A 16,621-nucleotide genomic window follows, 5' to 3' on the forward strand; every position below is an offset into this window, starting at 1 on the left:
AGCTGCCACGGACCTTGCCAGAGCAAGCCGGGAGAGACGGACATTTGACGGCAGAGGGTTCAGCAGTTGCCCCTCACTCATGTCCACAAGCACGCACACACACACAAGTTTTCATAAAGAAAATAAATTGTGTTCCGCTGTCGCATCCAGGCCGAGTGCCGAGGGCGCAGCTAATAAAAAAAGCCAAAACTATCAGAATAAGCAGCGCGGTGGCGACATCCGCTGTCCCCCCTCGGCGGAAAGCTGCGGCTTTTCCCGTGGGGGGGGCTGTGGGGTCCCCGCTGCTGCGCTGTCCTCCCGGGCGGAATTGCACAGCACCGCCCGGGAGCCATGTCACTACTCCACCAAGGGAGAGCCCCACCGCACCGCGGCTGGAGCCTCTCATGGTGGAGGGGCTGCGGTGCGTGTCCACTCTCTCCCTCAGATGCGAGAGATGGGCCGCGCTCGCAGCTCCACCCTGGGTGTTGAGGACGATCGCGAGGGGATACAGGCTGCAGTTCTCAGCTGTTCCTCCGCGATTCGCCGGTATAATACACTCCCAGGCTCAGGGAGAGTCAGCTCGCGTTTTACAGGAGGAAATCCTCTCACTGTTAAACAAAGGAGCAATTTGTGTCGTCCCTCCCGCACAGTGTCAGAGCGGTTTTTACTCCAGGTATTTTCTGGTCCCCAAACGGGGGGGGAGCGGTATTCGCCCTATCCTGGATTTACGTGCTCTGAACAAATATCTCAGGAAATACAAGTTCAGGATGCTTACGCACGCATCCCTGCTGCGCCTTGTGAGACAGAACGATTGGTTCACTTCTGTCGATCTGAAAGACGCGTATTTCCATATCCCGATTTATCCTCCCCACAGAAAGTATCTGAGATTCGCTTTCCAAGGGAGCTGTTACGAGTACCGCGTGCTCCCTTTCGGTCTGTCATTAAGCCCGAGGGTGTTTGTGCGGTGCACAGAAGCGGCAATAGCCCCGCTGAGACGGCAGGGCATCCGCTTGGCCACATATCTGGACGATTGGCTGCTGTTGGCACAGTCGGAGCAGGAGGCCAGGGCGCACACGCGTATTCTCACACGTCACCTAATCGATCTGGGTTTCGTGATAAACGCGGAAAAGAGCATGCTATCCCCAGCGCAGGGCATAATCTTTCTGGGATTATCTCTGGACTCGGTGACTTTCACAGCGCGCCTCTCGGCGGAGCGGGTGAAAAATTTCAGGGCATGTCTCGCGCTCTTTCATCCAGGCAAATCTGTTCAATTCAGATTGTGTCTTCGATTACTCGGGCTGATGGCGTCTGCCATTCTCGTAGTCCATCTTGGTCGCCTCCACATGAGGGAATTCCAGCTTTGGGTGGCCTCATGCGGGCTAGATCCCGTGCGTCATGGCGCACGGAGGATACTGGTCACACCAGGGTGCGCCAGGGCGCTGCGCCACTGGCGCGTCCCGTCCTTTCTGACACAAGGGGTGCCCATGGGCTCCGTCTTGTCCAGGAAGGTGGTCACTACGGACGCCAGCCTGACGGGCTGGGGCGGAATTCACGAGGGCCGGTCTGTGAGGGGCCACTGGAGTGTGGACCTCCAGCGGTCTCACATAAATTTTCTGGAACTGTCAGCGGTGTTCCTCTCCCTGAAACATTTCCTTCCGTCTCTCACGGGTCATCATGTCCTGGTGAGGACGGACAATACGACGACAGTGGCGTACATCAACCGTCAGGGGGGGTTACGCTCCCGTCGGTTGTACATGCTGGCACGCAAACTGATCCTGTGGAGCTGCGGTCGTCTCCTCTCCCTGAGAGCGACGCACGTCCCAGGAGCCCTGAACACAGGCGCGGACCTGTTGTCCAGGGGCGCGCCAGTATACGGGGAGTGGACTCTACACCCGGAAATTGTGGAACAGATATGGGGCCGTTACGGTCGGGCCACGGTGGATCTGTTCGCGTCGAGAGGAAACGCGCAGTGCGCGCTGTTTTACTCTCTGCGCAGCATGGATGCTCCCCTCGGCGTCGACGCACTAGCGCACGCCTGGCCGCACGAGCTTCTTTACGCGTTCCCCCCCCTGGCCTTGATACCCCCCACTCTGTCCAGAGTGAGGGAGCACGGCCACGCACTGATTTTGATAGCTCCGCATTGGCCTGCGATGCATTGGCTGGCGGAGATATATCGGTTGCTGTGCGCTCAGCCCTGGCAGCTCCCGCTGCGCAGGGACCTGCTATCGCAGGGGGGGGGGGCGGTCTTCCACCCGCACCCAGAACGCATGGCGCTGTGGGCTTGGCCCCTGAGTGGCTCAGTCTGTCAGCTGTGGGACTCTCACAGCGCGTGATTTCCACCATACAAAGTGCTCGAGCCTCCTCCACTAGGTCCCTGTATGACTGTAAGTGGAGAGTGTTTGAGGGGTGGTGTCACAGAAATGGCCACATTCCCTTTCAGTGTCCAGTAGGAGTGATATTATCATTCTTGCAGGACCTGATTGACAAACGAAAAGCCTTCTCCACGGTTAAGGTGTACTTGGCAGCTATCGCCGCCTGTCACGTGGGGTTTGGAAAGCAAACAGCGAGCCAGCACCCGCTGGTTTGCCGTTTTATGAAGGGAGCGCGCAGGCTTCTCCCCGTGTCCAGACCACTGGTACCACCATGGGATCTGGCTGTGGTTCTGGAGGGTCTTAAAGGACCTCCCTTTGAGCCACTGGAGGGAGCAGACTTGAAACACGTGTCTCTCAAGACAGTGTTGTTACTGGCTCTGGCTTCGGCTAAACGGGTTAGTGACATCCATGCGCTTTCGGTGCATTCGTCATGCGCTCAGCTCTTCCCGGGGGATGTAAGGATGATTTTGAAGCCCAACCCGGCTTTTGTGCCTAAGGTGGTCGGCTCAATTTCTCCTATTGACCTTGTGGCCTTTGCTGCTTCACCAGGAGAGCAGCGGTCACATGCGTTGTGTCCAGTCCGTGCGGTGCGCACTTACATGGATAGGACAAAGGGTTTCAGGAGGAGCGATCAGCTGTTCGTCTCCTGGGCTAATCCTCATAAGGGAAAACCTATCACAAAGCAGCGCCTATCCCACTGGGTGGTGGAGGCAATTGCTTTGGCGTATACGAGTCAGGGTTTGCAGCCACCTGTGGGCCTGCGAGCGCACTCGACTCGGGGTTTGGCCGCATCCTGGGCCTTATTCAGGGGAGTTTCTGTTCAGGACATCTGTGCTGCAGCGAGTTGGTCCTCGCCTCTCACTTTTGTCCGCTTCTATAAGCTGGACGTCTCCGCGCCGTGCGTGGCACGCGCGGTTTTGCTGTCCTGATTGGAACAGAGTACTTTTCCCTGTGGGTTGGTGGACGTTAGGTAAGCTTGTCTGGCAATACGGGAGCTACCACATCCCATAGTGAGACATCGAACGAAATATTATGAAAGAGAACTTAAGGTTATTTACATAACCCCGGTTCTCTGAGTAATATGAGTGAGATGTCTCACCAGACATCCCTTCTTGCTTGGGCGAGTGAGAAGAGGTGCTTATCTTGAATGACGTGGTGCCGTCCGCATGCGCTATTTAAGGTAGAGGGGACTACCTGAGGCGGACGGACACGTTTCACCAGCCAATCAGGATTGGCGTAATGAGATTAATGCTTCTGAGGGCTGCAGCGAGGCGTGCATCCCATAGTGAGACATCTCACTCATATTACTCAGAGAACCGGGGTTATGTAAATAACCTTAAGTTTTTCCATGTCTGTATGGACTATTATGTGCTAGCTAGCTATCAACTCTTACTGTATTATCTGCACAAAACTGGAACTTGGAGCGTCACACCTACGGGGGAAATGTCTGCCTGAGTACAATAATGGGAGCTTAATCACGGAACATTCATTTTATCCTACCTTTTATGGCAAGCTAGGTCAGGGTGTGACCTCACTCCACGACACCCACCCACCAACGTCTCATCCCCTTCACCCTCCTTCCACCCTGCTGCGGCAAATGACCCCACCCTCCCCCCACCAGGTTCTAATCCAATTAGCTTTAGCCCTAATTATACTAGCAATGACTGATTACCAAAGGGGCCATTGTCTGCGTCGCGGGCTGGATGAATGGGACCGTGATTAGCGACTGGGCTAGCCTCCGGTAGCCATTAGCACCTCCGCACACCTTTCGCAGACCTCCAGGGGAAAGAAAGGGAGCAGAGGTCGCCATGCGCAGTAATTGTGTTCAGTAGATTAATCGTCACAAGGTTAAATGAGAGATGTAAGTGAGGGCGTGATGGGTGGGTCCAGGTTAACTGTGTGAGTTGGCAGCTTGTGAATGTTTGACTGAGTTGAGGCGGAGTTAATGGATCTGTGGTCATTTTTCATCTTGATAATGAGGTAGCAAGTATCTGATCCATTCAGAACGGGACATGACCACAATGACTTAAATAAACTGTCATTCATGCTGACATGAAATATGTGTTTTATGATGTACTGCTTGGTGAAAATCAATTTCATGTTCTGGCTAACATATGTCCCCTCTAATTTGTTCTTCCCACCAGTTGTCTCCAGAGACAGGCCCAAGGCAGGGAGGAACCATGCTCACCATCACGGGTGAGAACTTGGGTCTGCAGTTCAAAGACATCCAGAATGGAGTCCGCATTGGCAAGGTGGCCTGCAACCCTCAGGAAGACCAATACATCAGCGCTGAGCAGTACGTTGACACTGTCCCACCTGCACTGCAACTCTCAGATCACTGTTTCCAGGGGTGTAACAATTCTGAAACCGAGACTGAGCCACCATACAAACATCCTCAGTCTCAAGGATCGCACATTTTACCACATTATCTATTATACCACAGTTTACTGTAATTCCTGTCCTCGAAGAGCATTGGACAACTTGTAAACAGCTGCCTACTTCTGTTGACTGACCGTACTCTACATGGTGCATTTAGGGTCTGCTCGTAATGTTGTAATTGCTGTCGCTGTCGATTTACATCTGACTTTTTGCTGCACTTAAGATGTAGACTAGTCTTAAGAGAAGTGTTGGTTGTTAATTCATGTATTTCTGTTTACATTGTGAATTTATTTGAAGAAAAATGTAAGTAGTTAATCTACCTTCAAATTGTTCTTAAGTGATATTCCAAATTGTAGCTGATTTGATAAAGTCCAGAAAAACCCCAAAACCAAAATAACAAATATGATAGGAACTGTGGATTTAGAGAACTGTTACACCCCAATCAAACACAACTTTCCTCTTTCAAACAAAACCAATTAAAACCAAACTAAAAAATAACTAATGACCATTCAGAGAGAAAAGTTTAAAGCGGCTTGTACACATCATGTGACCTCTCCCTCTGATGTAGTTATGTTTTCTACTTTCTGGGAAATTATGCATCCCGGCGGGTGGAACTAGTATATTATATTATAACATGTTCTGAGAAAAGCTTTACTTGTGCAACGGCAGTAAACAATCACCGCTCCGAGTTCTCTCTTGAGTTCTTGGTTCAGTCTATTGGACATGACTGAACTCTTTGTTGTCGCTCTAAACAGGTCGCCTCATTTCAATAAAAGTCTTTAGTGCTCATGTAAGTAATATCATGGGAATTATTAATTAGATTTCAGTCACACTCTCCAGAAAGATCGGGGGCCATCAGTGAAACCACCATATGAGTCACACACCACTTGTGTTTTACATTGAATTTATCCAGAAGCAGACAAGATACAATTTAGGACAAGGAAATGTTGGGGACGCTCATCACAGCTGGAGGTGTCCTCAATATTCTATTTCTAACTATGTAGCTGTCATCTGTACACTAATGCTCCATTTGCTGAGTTTTGCAGCAACAGTCCCAGCAGATTTCGTTTTCTCTCTGCCCCCTCACTTAGAAGGAAAAGAAGAAATGTGACTTTGATGATTTGACAGTCAGAACAACAGAATGTTGTGCAGCTCTCACCATGCGATGACAGGTATCCCCAGAATGGGTTTAGAAAATACGGCAGTGACATGTCAGGCTTGATTTATCATTTATAACCTGATATATTGTTGAATTCACAGAGAACAAACCAGTTTTATATTGGACTGTAAAGCTGTAGAGTCGTGTTAAATGCCTCCGTGTTGTAACTTTGTCCTTACCTCATGTTCATTTTGTCGATCACATCCAAAACCACCAAGGTGTCGACGTTTAACCCTGTCAGCCCTGTAGCACTGCATTGGCCTGTTGCCATAGCACCCGCAGGAAGAGGAGGAGGAGGGCGCGGCTGGCAGTGAGGCTGTCATGCTAATTAAAAGTGATGTTAGCCATACGGCGCCATTAGTGGCCCGGTTGCTCTCGTCATTCCCGTGACCCCATCAGAGCTGTAGCACAGGAGACGGGCTGGGGTTCAGGGATTGACAGTGCGGGTCAAAGGTCAGCTGTTGGAGGAGAGAGAGGGGAAAAGAAGGAGGTGCACTAACTGTTGGGCAAAATGTAGACACATTGTTCAAGCTCTGGCTTTCTTTTTCTCTCTGCCAGCGTTTCATACAGCCTGCACATAATCCCTGTTATTGTGAAACAGAATTGCAAGAAAATGCTGCACCTTCTGCTTCTTTCTGTATTAGCAGGCTCGTCATTCACCTCAGGCATTAAATATTAACCAGATGGATTTGATTCCACATTGAGAAGTAAATTATTGGCAGTAGTGAGGAAAAACACAACCTGGTATCCCTTTTTTACTGCCTTATTAGTAGTTTTCATGTAACAATTTGGCATATGTTTAAATTTTAACCATCACATTTCACCTCAATAATTTGATTGATGGAGGTTAAATTTATAAAGCTGTCATCTCAGTCTTTCTAACTACATAATAGCAGCTCAATGTAGCCACCTGTCATCTGCGCAGTAATGATGCAAGTCAAGCTGCAGCTCCTAACTGAGAGCTGTACCGTATTGTAATCGCGGCCCTGTCATCGTGTTCGGCCTGGGAATAAATGACAGGGGAAATAAAAACAATAGAAACCAGCAGCGTCAGAATGTGAGATTCATTGTCGCAACAGAGCTGCAGTTGCCGTCGCCACCTGCAGGGAGGACAGAAACAGGAGAGTTAATAACTCATCTCGGGGAGGGAAGCTGAGGGAGATGTGTAGGATATGAGCTCGTTCAATTAATCAGCCTCTCTCGCTTTAACCCTCTCTCCCTCTCTCTCCTCTGCACTCGCGCCCTCTCTCTCCGTCTCATCCGCCCGCTCTGGCTAATTAACAGTCAAGTGTGTCTCCAGTGGGTGAAACATGAAGTGAGTGTGTGCGCACGTTTCTTCCCCCGTGGGCTACGCTGCCACTCCTCCCCTCACTCAATCATTTCTCCAGTGGATTTTCATTTGGCCGGCCAGCACCCAAGGCCATGTGCGAAGCTTATGCTTCTACAGTATGCGTTAATGCAGATGCACACACCCTGTTCGAGCACTGCAGGTTTCCACTAATAGAGCATTTGGTCTGCTTTTTGTTATTTTTATGAGTAAGGCTACAGAAACTATTAGAATTTGGAGCAGAAGAAAAATGTTGCGCTTTCATCAATTCTGTCTTAGTTTCACTTGGCCTATGATCAACCAAGATACACATTTAATTTTGGTAGCAGCGGTTACAGAACTCATCTCTCCACCTCTTTGTTTCCCCTTTTTCAGGATCGTGTGTCGGCTGAATGACGCCACAGGTTACAGGGTGCAGGAGGCTCAGGTAGAAGTGTGTGTTAGGGACTGCATTCACCAGGACTACAAAGCCATCTCCACCAAGGCCTTCACCTTTGTGGTAAGTGTGTGTGAATCTCTAAGACAAAACTTTTTGGATGTTTTTAATACACCCAGCAGCCATGATTGAGCCGCCTGTCCTCTGCCCGTGTCCCTCCTTAGTCTCCGTACTTTACCCGTGTCCATCCCACCACTGGGCCGCTGTCTGGAGGAACAAGGATCACCATTGAAGGCAGTCATCTCAATGCAGGCAGCGCCGTGGCTGTGAAGATAGGACTGCACCCCTGCCGCTTTGAGAGGTGAGTGAAACAACCTGAAATCTTAGTGACTTGTGACATAAAAACATTTTTTGAAATTATCAGTAAAATTGCAGGTATTAGTATGCAAATATTTTTTTTTCCTCTGTAATACATTTGATACTGGATTGCAGTGATGTTTTGTGATAGTTAAATTCCTACTTTTTGAATAATCAATGATCAAAGGATACTCTTCTCTTCCAAGAGGTAAATCAAATGTGTTTTTTTAGTTCTTGTCACTGTGACTCTGAAGTTTCTTTGGCTTACGCTCCTCTGTAGACAATTACAACTCATAATGCATCCTGGCCACTCCCCCCCAATCTTTTACTACTGCCATCTTCCCTGTTCTTCAGTGTTTAATTACAATAGTTATCGCCTTTTCACGGGTCTGAAAAAAACAGCCGGAAAGAGGATGACCTGCAGTACTGTAATTCACAGCAATTGTGAGAATCACAGTGTAGCCTTTCTCGAGGGAAGCTGATATCATTGTTCAGTTATGCTGTGAATGACTTAAGTGCATGGCCCACATTTTGTCAGAGGTATGACTATAATTTGGAAGGAATGATATGGTGTTGCTGGTAATTGGTAACCCAACATTTTTTTCTTGCTTTGAGCTCATGTTTGAAATACGTGTTTTTTTTCTCCTTTTTTTTTAGTTTTTATAATAATCTACCACCGTTATCTTCTCGTTGTCACTCACTCTGTGAGAGATTGCGCCAGGATTTCAAGAAGAGGAGACAAAGATCCAATTTGATATGACTCTAATTCCTCCAGCCAAGAACTCTATTGTTTCTTTGAGTCCCTTCCTGGCAAAGTGACAGCAAACTGAGCTCTGGACTAAATCCACTCATGTATGGTGTCTGGCAGATGGCAGTGAAAAGAAACCTCACAGAAAAGATTGTCAGTTAACTAAAACGAGCACCTATGTGCTAAAAGGAATTTCCAGGCAAATATTTACACTCCTCTTATACAGTTTTCCATTCAGAGCTTTTCTTGTTTGTCTTTCATAAGCAGATTCTCTATAACACTGGTGTTTTTGTGATAGTGCCTCTTTCTCTCAGGCAACAAGTGACAGGTTAAACTAATGAGCTTGCACCTATCAAGTCCTTTTTATATCATATCAAAAGAAAAAGTAAAGGCCAATTTAAAGCTCTGTGGCACATCTGCAGAAAGGTGAACATAATAGTCTTGGCCTTTCATTCACTGAGCAGCAATAACCTTTATGGCCAAAGTAATGAACTGGTTGAGTCCATCTCTTTAATGTGTCTTTGTATTCAGCGGGCCCTCCGCTTTAATCAAAGCCTATTTACCCCAAGTCACTCATCCTCTTATCTCCTTCCACAACACCCTTTTCTTTCCCTCTCTTTTCTTTTTTTCTGTATCCCCTCTTGGCTTTCTTTTGTGTGGCCGCAACCTTGTCAGAAATACGTACGCGGCACCACAGGCGCCCTCAAATGTGATGGTGTTGTGAAAATGGTTGCCATGGAAACGCAGCACTAGTGGAATGTGGAAAACTAGTTTTTTTTATATATCCTTCTTTTTTTTTCTATCGTCATCCCCTCTTCATTCCCATCTCAGTCTGAGAAATTGTCTCCTGGGAGACAGCAAGGATGTGTCTGACAAAGATGCCCGATTCCCCCATTTGTCCTTTTCTTTCGCCAACTAGGGGTGTGCGTTATGACCTAAAATTGATATCACTGTATTTTTTCTCTCTCTTTTTTCTGTGTTTTTAATTAATTTATTTTTTGCAGTGACAATATATCACAGTATTACAGACATTAAACAAATGCTCCACTCAAAACATGAATCTCTTTTCACTCTCTTGGCAATGTAAGGCAACGTATAGAAAGAAAAGAAATGATGGGGGAAAAAATATATGTGTTTATTGGCTCAAAATAGGCATGAAAATGAGGTATAGCAACATGTATTTTGGGAGGCGGAGTATGCCCCATAATGTAGGTTAATTAGTAAATGTAATGTGATTCATTCTCAGAGTTAGACGAGGGGTAGGATTAGGCATCTCAACAGCATTTATTTGGCAGGAAACTCAAAGTATATTATAAGTACAATAGTCAGTGTGCCACAGGGGGTTGTCTGTCAAATACATTTACATACAGCAGCAACAGACACTCATAGGCGAGGATCCTTTGAGCAGAAGGAGGTCTCTCTACGCAGCCAGCTCAGCTTGTGTTACAGTGAGAAGTTTCTTATTTTTAATTTCTTTTTTTTCTTGTCTGTCCCTTAATATTTGGTACTCCAACATTGCTCCAGCACCCTGCCGCAGAAAGTCGTGATACATTTATAGTGAACTGGAAGGCCACCCTAGAGGGCACCTTTTATCATGTTTTATCTACTACAGTGGCATCCATGAGGGTACTTTGGCAGCATTTTTTTTCAAAATCAAGAGTCTACCTGTGCTCCAGTATGTGCACCTACACTAGCCACATTAGCTGTGGAACATGCTGAGAACATGTTAGACAGGCTAATCTGCAAAAATAAACAGTGAAGCAACATAAAAATCTCACAAGTTCCAAGTTATACGATGTTATTGATCCTTCCTTGAGCTTCAGTTTTCAACGAACATTGCTGAATCCTGCTCTCACTGAGAAAGCAATCCAAAGTAAAATGGTAAGCACACATGTTATAGTTTTCCAGTTGTAGTATTGTGTCTTTACTTCCTCGGATGTTGGGAGTAGATGAAGACGTTAGCGTTGTTTCTTGCAGCTAACAACAGAAAAAAAATATGTGCTTTGTTCATACCTTCACAGCTTCGTACTGGAGTCTGCGTTAGCAAGCAAAATAGTAGTTACTGGGTGTTACTCCAGTATTGTAAGTATGTGCGTAGCCCTCTACCTGCATGTCAAAAACTAAAACATTTATCACAGTAATGATGGTATTGCAGAACGTGACACATGATGTCGATGAAACCAGTATACCATCCACCCCTACTCCCAACCCACTGCAAGCCGAAGGGATCTAGCAGCCAGAATAGGCTTTCACTCTTTCGTCTTCTCCATCATCTCCTGTCTTTCAGTGGATTCCACTTCCACAACAGATAACGGGAGGATTTGTGTGTGGATCAGCTTGTTCGACTCAGAATTTCCCACTATGCCACCTGCCATCATACCTGCACAAATGCGCACACACCCGTTTGCAAACTGTAGGATGTTAGCAGACGACGGGTGACACAAAACACATACTTACACAATGTTAATCTCCTACCTGCGCGCTGTATTTATATGCAAATTCACAGAACTGCACACAGTGAAAGCGCACCTGCTCCACGCACTGATTATACATGTACTGTACATTCATGTAGGTGCGCACACACGCATCTTGCTCACAGGTGGTCATCCTCCCTCAGCTCGGCCAACAGTATCCCCCCCACACACACCCACACACACACACACACACACACACACACACACACACACGGGGAGGGGACAGTTCAATGAGCCACTGGAGTGGAGCACAAAGTTTCTGGCAGCAGCACAAAGTTTCCCAGCAGGTCACAGCTGGCTGCCTGTCTGCTAGGGAGGGAGTTACATCACACAGAGAGACGACCAGCCTGATCTGCCACTTCAGATCTGTCAGCCAGAGAAAGCGCAGGAGGGAAGGAGAGACAGACATGGAGAGAAAGACAGACAGAGAGAGAGTCAGGGCTTTGAAGTACAGCACTCTATGATTCGGGCTGATGAAACCACAGTTGGACAGACTGAAAGATGTTGGCCTTGTGGATGGGCGACTCTGTCACCATTATGTGTGAGAGTTTGCGTGTGCGTGTGTGTGTGTGTGTGTGTGTGTGTGTGTGTGTGTGTGTGTGCGCACGCCTGCTATTTTGTCGCATCTGATAAATAATTTATTAGTTATTTAAGGGATGAAGTAGGATTTTTTTCCTGTGCACTCACTTCAGTTTTTATTCTCCGTGTCTATCTCATAGCCTGTCAGAGAGTCAGCTCCCAAATACCCCAAATCTCTCTCAAGACCTTCAGGTGTAGGTCTACCGTGTGAGAGCCCATCAGCAGCATTTGTACGTAACATCTCTCTTAATCTTTCTCTCCTGTCTTTCCGTCATCTCCTGCTCTTCCAGGCGGAGCAACAAGGAAATAGTGTGCGTGACCCCAGCGGGACAAACCCCAGGCACCACCCCAGTCATGGTAGACATCAACGCTGCTGAGCTGAGGAACCCAGAGGTCAAGTTCAACTACACAGACGATCCCACCATCCTGAAGATCGAGCCCGACTGGAGTATCGCCAGGTGAGGGCACAATCTCTGCCTTTCTCTCAGCTATTCTGGGTGCTGCAAAGATGAACCTTTTTTATGAATGTGGAGGATTTTATGTGTTGTGTAGAAGCTCATTGGCTTAATATTGACATAGATTGGTGCATTTTTTAAGTCCTGCACCATATTGATAACTCCATCAGCTACCATTGTATGCTACATCAGCATGTCATATGATTATTTCATTATCTATAATTTACATCAACACAGTTTTTGATCTACAATTCTGCTTGATGTACATCTGTAGTGCAGATACAAATGCATTGATACATTATTAATCCCTGGTGGTGGTTGTGCCATACATTAATGCCTTTTTTCAGGCAGCATAGCCAACTTAACTGAAATATGAACTCTATGTAAAAGGTGATAAATGTGTTATTCTGCCAGCATACTCCCCAGCTCTGTCTCAAAGAAAAAAAACTAACTAAACATTCCTCTCCATTTTCATGCTCGTCTTGCTTTTCAAAGGCATATTATTTATTCTGTTTATCTTTATATTTCAAAAGTAAATCTTTGAGAGCAGGAACAGCAGTGAAGGAGGCTCCTGAAGCAGTGCACTGCTAGTTGATGAGCTGCAGCCGAGATGTATCTTTAAATATTACTTGACTTATTGAAATGAGACATAGCCACAGGAAGATTTCCTGTGCAAACACAAGCTGTGTTGTGGAGGGAAAAAAAAAGAAGCTTGGAGCTTCCAAGTGCTAATGGGCTCACTAGCATGACCTAGAAACTCCTCTGCTCCTCATCTCAAACATGAAGCCAGCACACACACACACACACACACTGTCGTCGGTCTCATTTACTTCAAAAGTATAGTTCCAGGAACATGTCATACTTATTTCCTGAGTTTTCTACAGCATGTTTTTCCTTTGCATTTATTTAAAGTTCTCAGATAAAAGCTGGTATTCAAATAACTGAACAAAAAACTCTCTCAGGACACATTAGATTATTCCAGCAGACACTTTGTCTGTTCAGACACTGTAACAATCCACTACTCCATCATGGCAGGGGGTCGAGGTGAAAATTGGGGGCCGCGTTTAAAACTCTGCAGGGAGACAGAGTCTCTCGTCATGCCAAAGAGTTGTGAGCGGATGAGAAGTCTCATTTGGAACGGGATGAATGAAAGGTTGAGGGCAGGCGAGGGGAAATAGGAATGAAAGTGTTGGCTGTAGCCTCGGGGGGGAAAAAACCCCGGCACTCGCCTTGTGTTTGGCGTTTTACTCAGTGCTCCCAGAGGAGGAGGTGCATGGTTCTCCTGGCCAATCACACTCTATTTACCAAGCTATTTTTTTGCGGCTTCACCTTTGATGACCCTTTTGCCTGGGCCATTGCAAACAGCCTCCCATGTCCAAAACACAAATCTGACAAGACTTAGACACCTCTCTTCAGGAAGAGGTTCTCGGGCTAAATACACAGACAGATTGTTTGACAGTCCACCTTGTTTACACAGTGTAGTACAGTGCACCCTGTAGTTTACACTGTATGTGTGGAAAACATTCTTATCATCCAGAACTACTCCTGTGGCGTGTTGCCACATTGAGCTTGTTCACAGCTCTATGTTCTGATATTCCATTAACAAAGAAGAAAGTTTATGTAAATCTTCTAAACTACTCCGTTGTCACACACCACTCTGTTCACCATTTGAAGCATCTGTCGCCCTCCTTTAAGCCTCTCAAAAGCCCTATGCCCTCTTCGCCCTCATCCAGCTTGCTCTTCATCATCACTTCAGGGTCTCAGTCTGGCCTCACCTTCATCTCCATCTGGCCTCAGCAAAACACAGCCCACTTCCTGGATGAGGATGTTTTGTCTTGTGTGGCCCGTGTCCATGTATATCTACATTTTAGGATGTTTTAATTCCACCACAACTGAGAGAAAAAACCAAGAAGAGAATACATTTCTTCTCAGGCACACTACAACGCTTGAACAGTAATTACATTTGTTCTTTTTGGTGTCTCATCGCCTGTATGAAACTGAGATACCAGCCAGTGTATCATTTGTGTAATGTTTTATTTTTGGTCATCGGTGCCAGTGATGACTCACTGTCACACGAGGCTTCAAGCCTCGCTTTAACTCACTCCAGTTTTTAGGTTGTATGCTAACTTATTTAGCTCCTGTCAGAACAGCTCACATCAGATAAAGTTCAGCCAGGCCAGCAGAGGCTGTCGAGAAGTCAGCGTGGGGGAATAGGACTCTCACCCATATTACCCGTGTCTCCGCTGGTAAGCGTCACACAGACCTGAATAGGTCACAGGTGTAAAGGTTACAGAGCATGTCGGATCACTGACAGCCGTGCAGTCGCTGAGTGTGTCTCATGCTGGAAAAAAATACCCCAGTGCAACTTTAATACACCCTGAAAATATCTCCCCGGCTTTGGAGAGGTGCTGAGGAGAGGCCAAAACGTCGGCTCTCACCAGTAGTGCTACATATATTCGCTTATTCTTCCCTCCAGCCTCCATATCGGTTTAAAGAAGCTTTTAACATTCATACAAGGGCTTTACCGTTGCTATCATTACCTGAAAATGGGCTTCCATGAATAAGCAGGCGAAAGGCTACAGCAGCGAGCGAGCGTTAATGGTAAATCGCCAACTGGAGGGCCCTCTTGGCTCCCACAGAGAACAGATTTATTAACATTTATCTGTACTGATAGGCCTGCTGAATAGTGTATGCTCTTACACCCTGAATGAAAGAAAAGTACAGCAGAGGAGATATATGAATATGTGACACACAAGGGCACATAGAATTGTCTTTATCTCCCCGGTACCATTGTATAATTGTGTTCGTCTTGATTTTCTCTACAATAAGTCTTGTTATCTCTTTCTTTTGTAGTGGAGGAACCATGTTGACCATTACTGGGACCAATCTGGCCACCATCAAGGAGCCCAGAATGAGAGCCAAGTATGGAGCTGCTCAGTCAGAAAATGTAAGTGGTTTGATCCAGACACCTGCACACAGTTTTTATTGACAAAACAAGAAAAGCAGTGACTTGAGTTGGCAAGTGAGACGGAGTGAGACCAATATAGACACACAGGTGTCTCTCCTCTCCCCCTCTCTCTGTGGAAAAAACTGATTTTCAGACGATACACACACACACTCCTGGGACACAGACGCACATATCTGACCCGTCGGTCAACCAGCCAAGGGCCCATTTTCTGTTTGTTTTTGATGTTGAATTTCCTTTTAGCAGTTTAACCTTTGAAATGTCAACCAGCAATAAAGCGGCTCCTGCAAATCCCCCTCTCTTCACCTAGCACCACGGGGCTCAGCTAACCTTTCTCCCGCTCTCAGCTGAAAGTAAAAATATCCCTTCTTTTTCCCTTTGTCCCCTTCTCTGCAGTCATTTTTTATTTTTGCTTGGTTAACATTTCTATTGACCTATAAACACAGTTTTGTTCTGCATGTGTGTGATTCTACATCCTCTGTCTGTGTTAGTATGTGACATGCAGAACATAATGTAAGACTATAACATGCTGTGAAACTATGCAAAGGTCTCCTCAGCCGTGCTGTGTTATCGTTAACAGCCACTGGCTGACCTCTCCTGTTTCTCCGTGTGTCATTACAGCCTCATTTGTTCTTCGCTGTCTGATTCAAGTGTCGAACCCCACAGGGGGATTTCCAGATGATATCAACACCAATTACAACACTGATGTTATTAAGCCATCCTCCTCCTCATTATGTCATTACCGAGACATTTTAATCACTTGAATCACATAACCCTGTTCCAGCAGTCGTGCTGTATATGTTGTTGATTAGTCACATGTGATTGTTTGGGTAAGAATATGAAAATCCAAAAATGCAAACAAGGACTAAACAAGGAAGAGATACATATTATAAGATGGGAAATGAAAGCACCTCATCCTTCTTAATTTAACTGTTTATCATATTTTCTCCCCTGTTCTCTTTCCCTCCTTCCTTTTTCTTTTGCCTCACTCCTGTCCCTCTTCCTCACTCTGTGTATCTTCCTTCTCTAGAACTGCACGGTTGTCAACAACACTGTGATGGTGTGTCTGGCGCCCTCTGTGGCCGGTTCTGACAAAGTCTTCTCGGAGGCAGGCAGCAGTCCTGATGAGATTGGCTTCGTCATGGACGACGTGCGCTCTGTGCTGGTTGTAAACGAGACTTTCAGCTACCACCCGGACCCCGTGTTCGAACCTCTGAGCCCCTCGGGCATGCTGGAGCTAAAGCCCAGCTCACCACTCATACTCAAGGTAAATTGCCTTGTTCTCTTAGCATTGATCTGTTTTGGCCTCGTCTCTACCTGCCTTTGCTTTACATCCATCATCTCCTTTCTCTTGTATAACTTCTTTTGACTTTTTTTTTGTATTTAGCTTCCCTTCTCATGTGATCTGTTCTCCTCTCTTTGTGTCCTCAATCATATAGTCTTGTTTTCTC

At 46.5% G+C, this 16,621-nt stretch overlaps 1 protein-coding gene across 4 annotated transcripts in view; it reads left to right on the forward strand.

Moving 5' to 3' along the window:
* The window catches only part of plxna1b (plexin A1b), a 195,532-nt gene that overhangs the window by 153,484 nt on the left and 25,427 nt on the right, over positions 1-16,621 (forward strand). For all 4 annotated transcript variants that reach the window (XM_073468452.1, XM_073468454.1, XM_073468453.1 and 1 more), the window contains exons 13-18: positions 4,496-4,647; positions 7,592-7,715; positions 7,817-7,953; positions 12,041-12,208; positions 15,059-15,152; positions 16,201-16,437. In XM_073468452.1, coding sequence (XP_073324553.1) covers positions 4,496-4,647; positions 7,592-7,715; positions 7,817-7,953; positions 12,041-12,208; positions 15,059-15,152; positions 16,201-16,437 — 912 coding nt within the window. The remainder of the gene's footprint in view (positions 1-4,495; positions 4,648-7,591; positions 7,716-7,816; positions 7,954-12,040; positions 12,209-15,058; positions 15,153-16,200; positions 16,438-16,621) is intronic.

The sequence above is a fragment of the Pagrus major genome, chromosome 6, assembly GCF_040436345.1.
Source record: "Pagrus major chromosome 6, Pma_NU_1.0".
Lineage (NCBI taxonomy): Eukaryota > Metazoa > Chordata > Actinopteri > Spariformes > Sparidae > Pagrus > Pagrus major.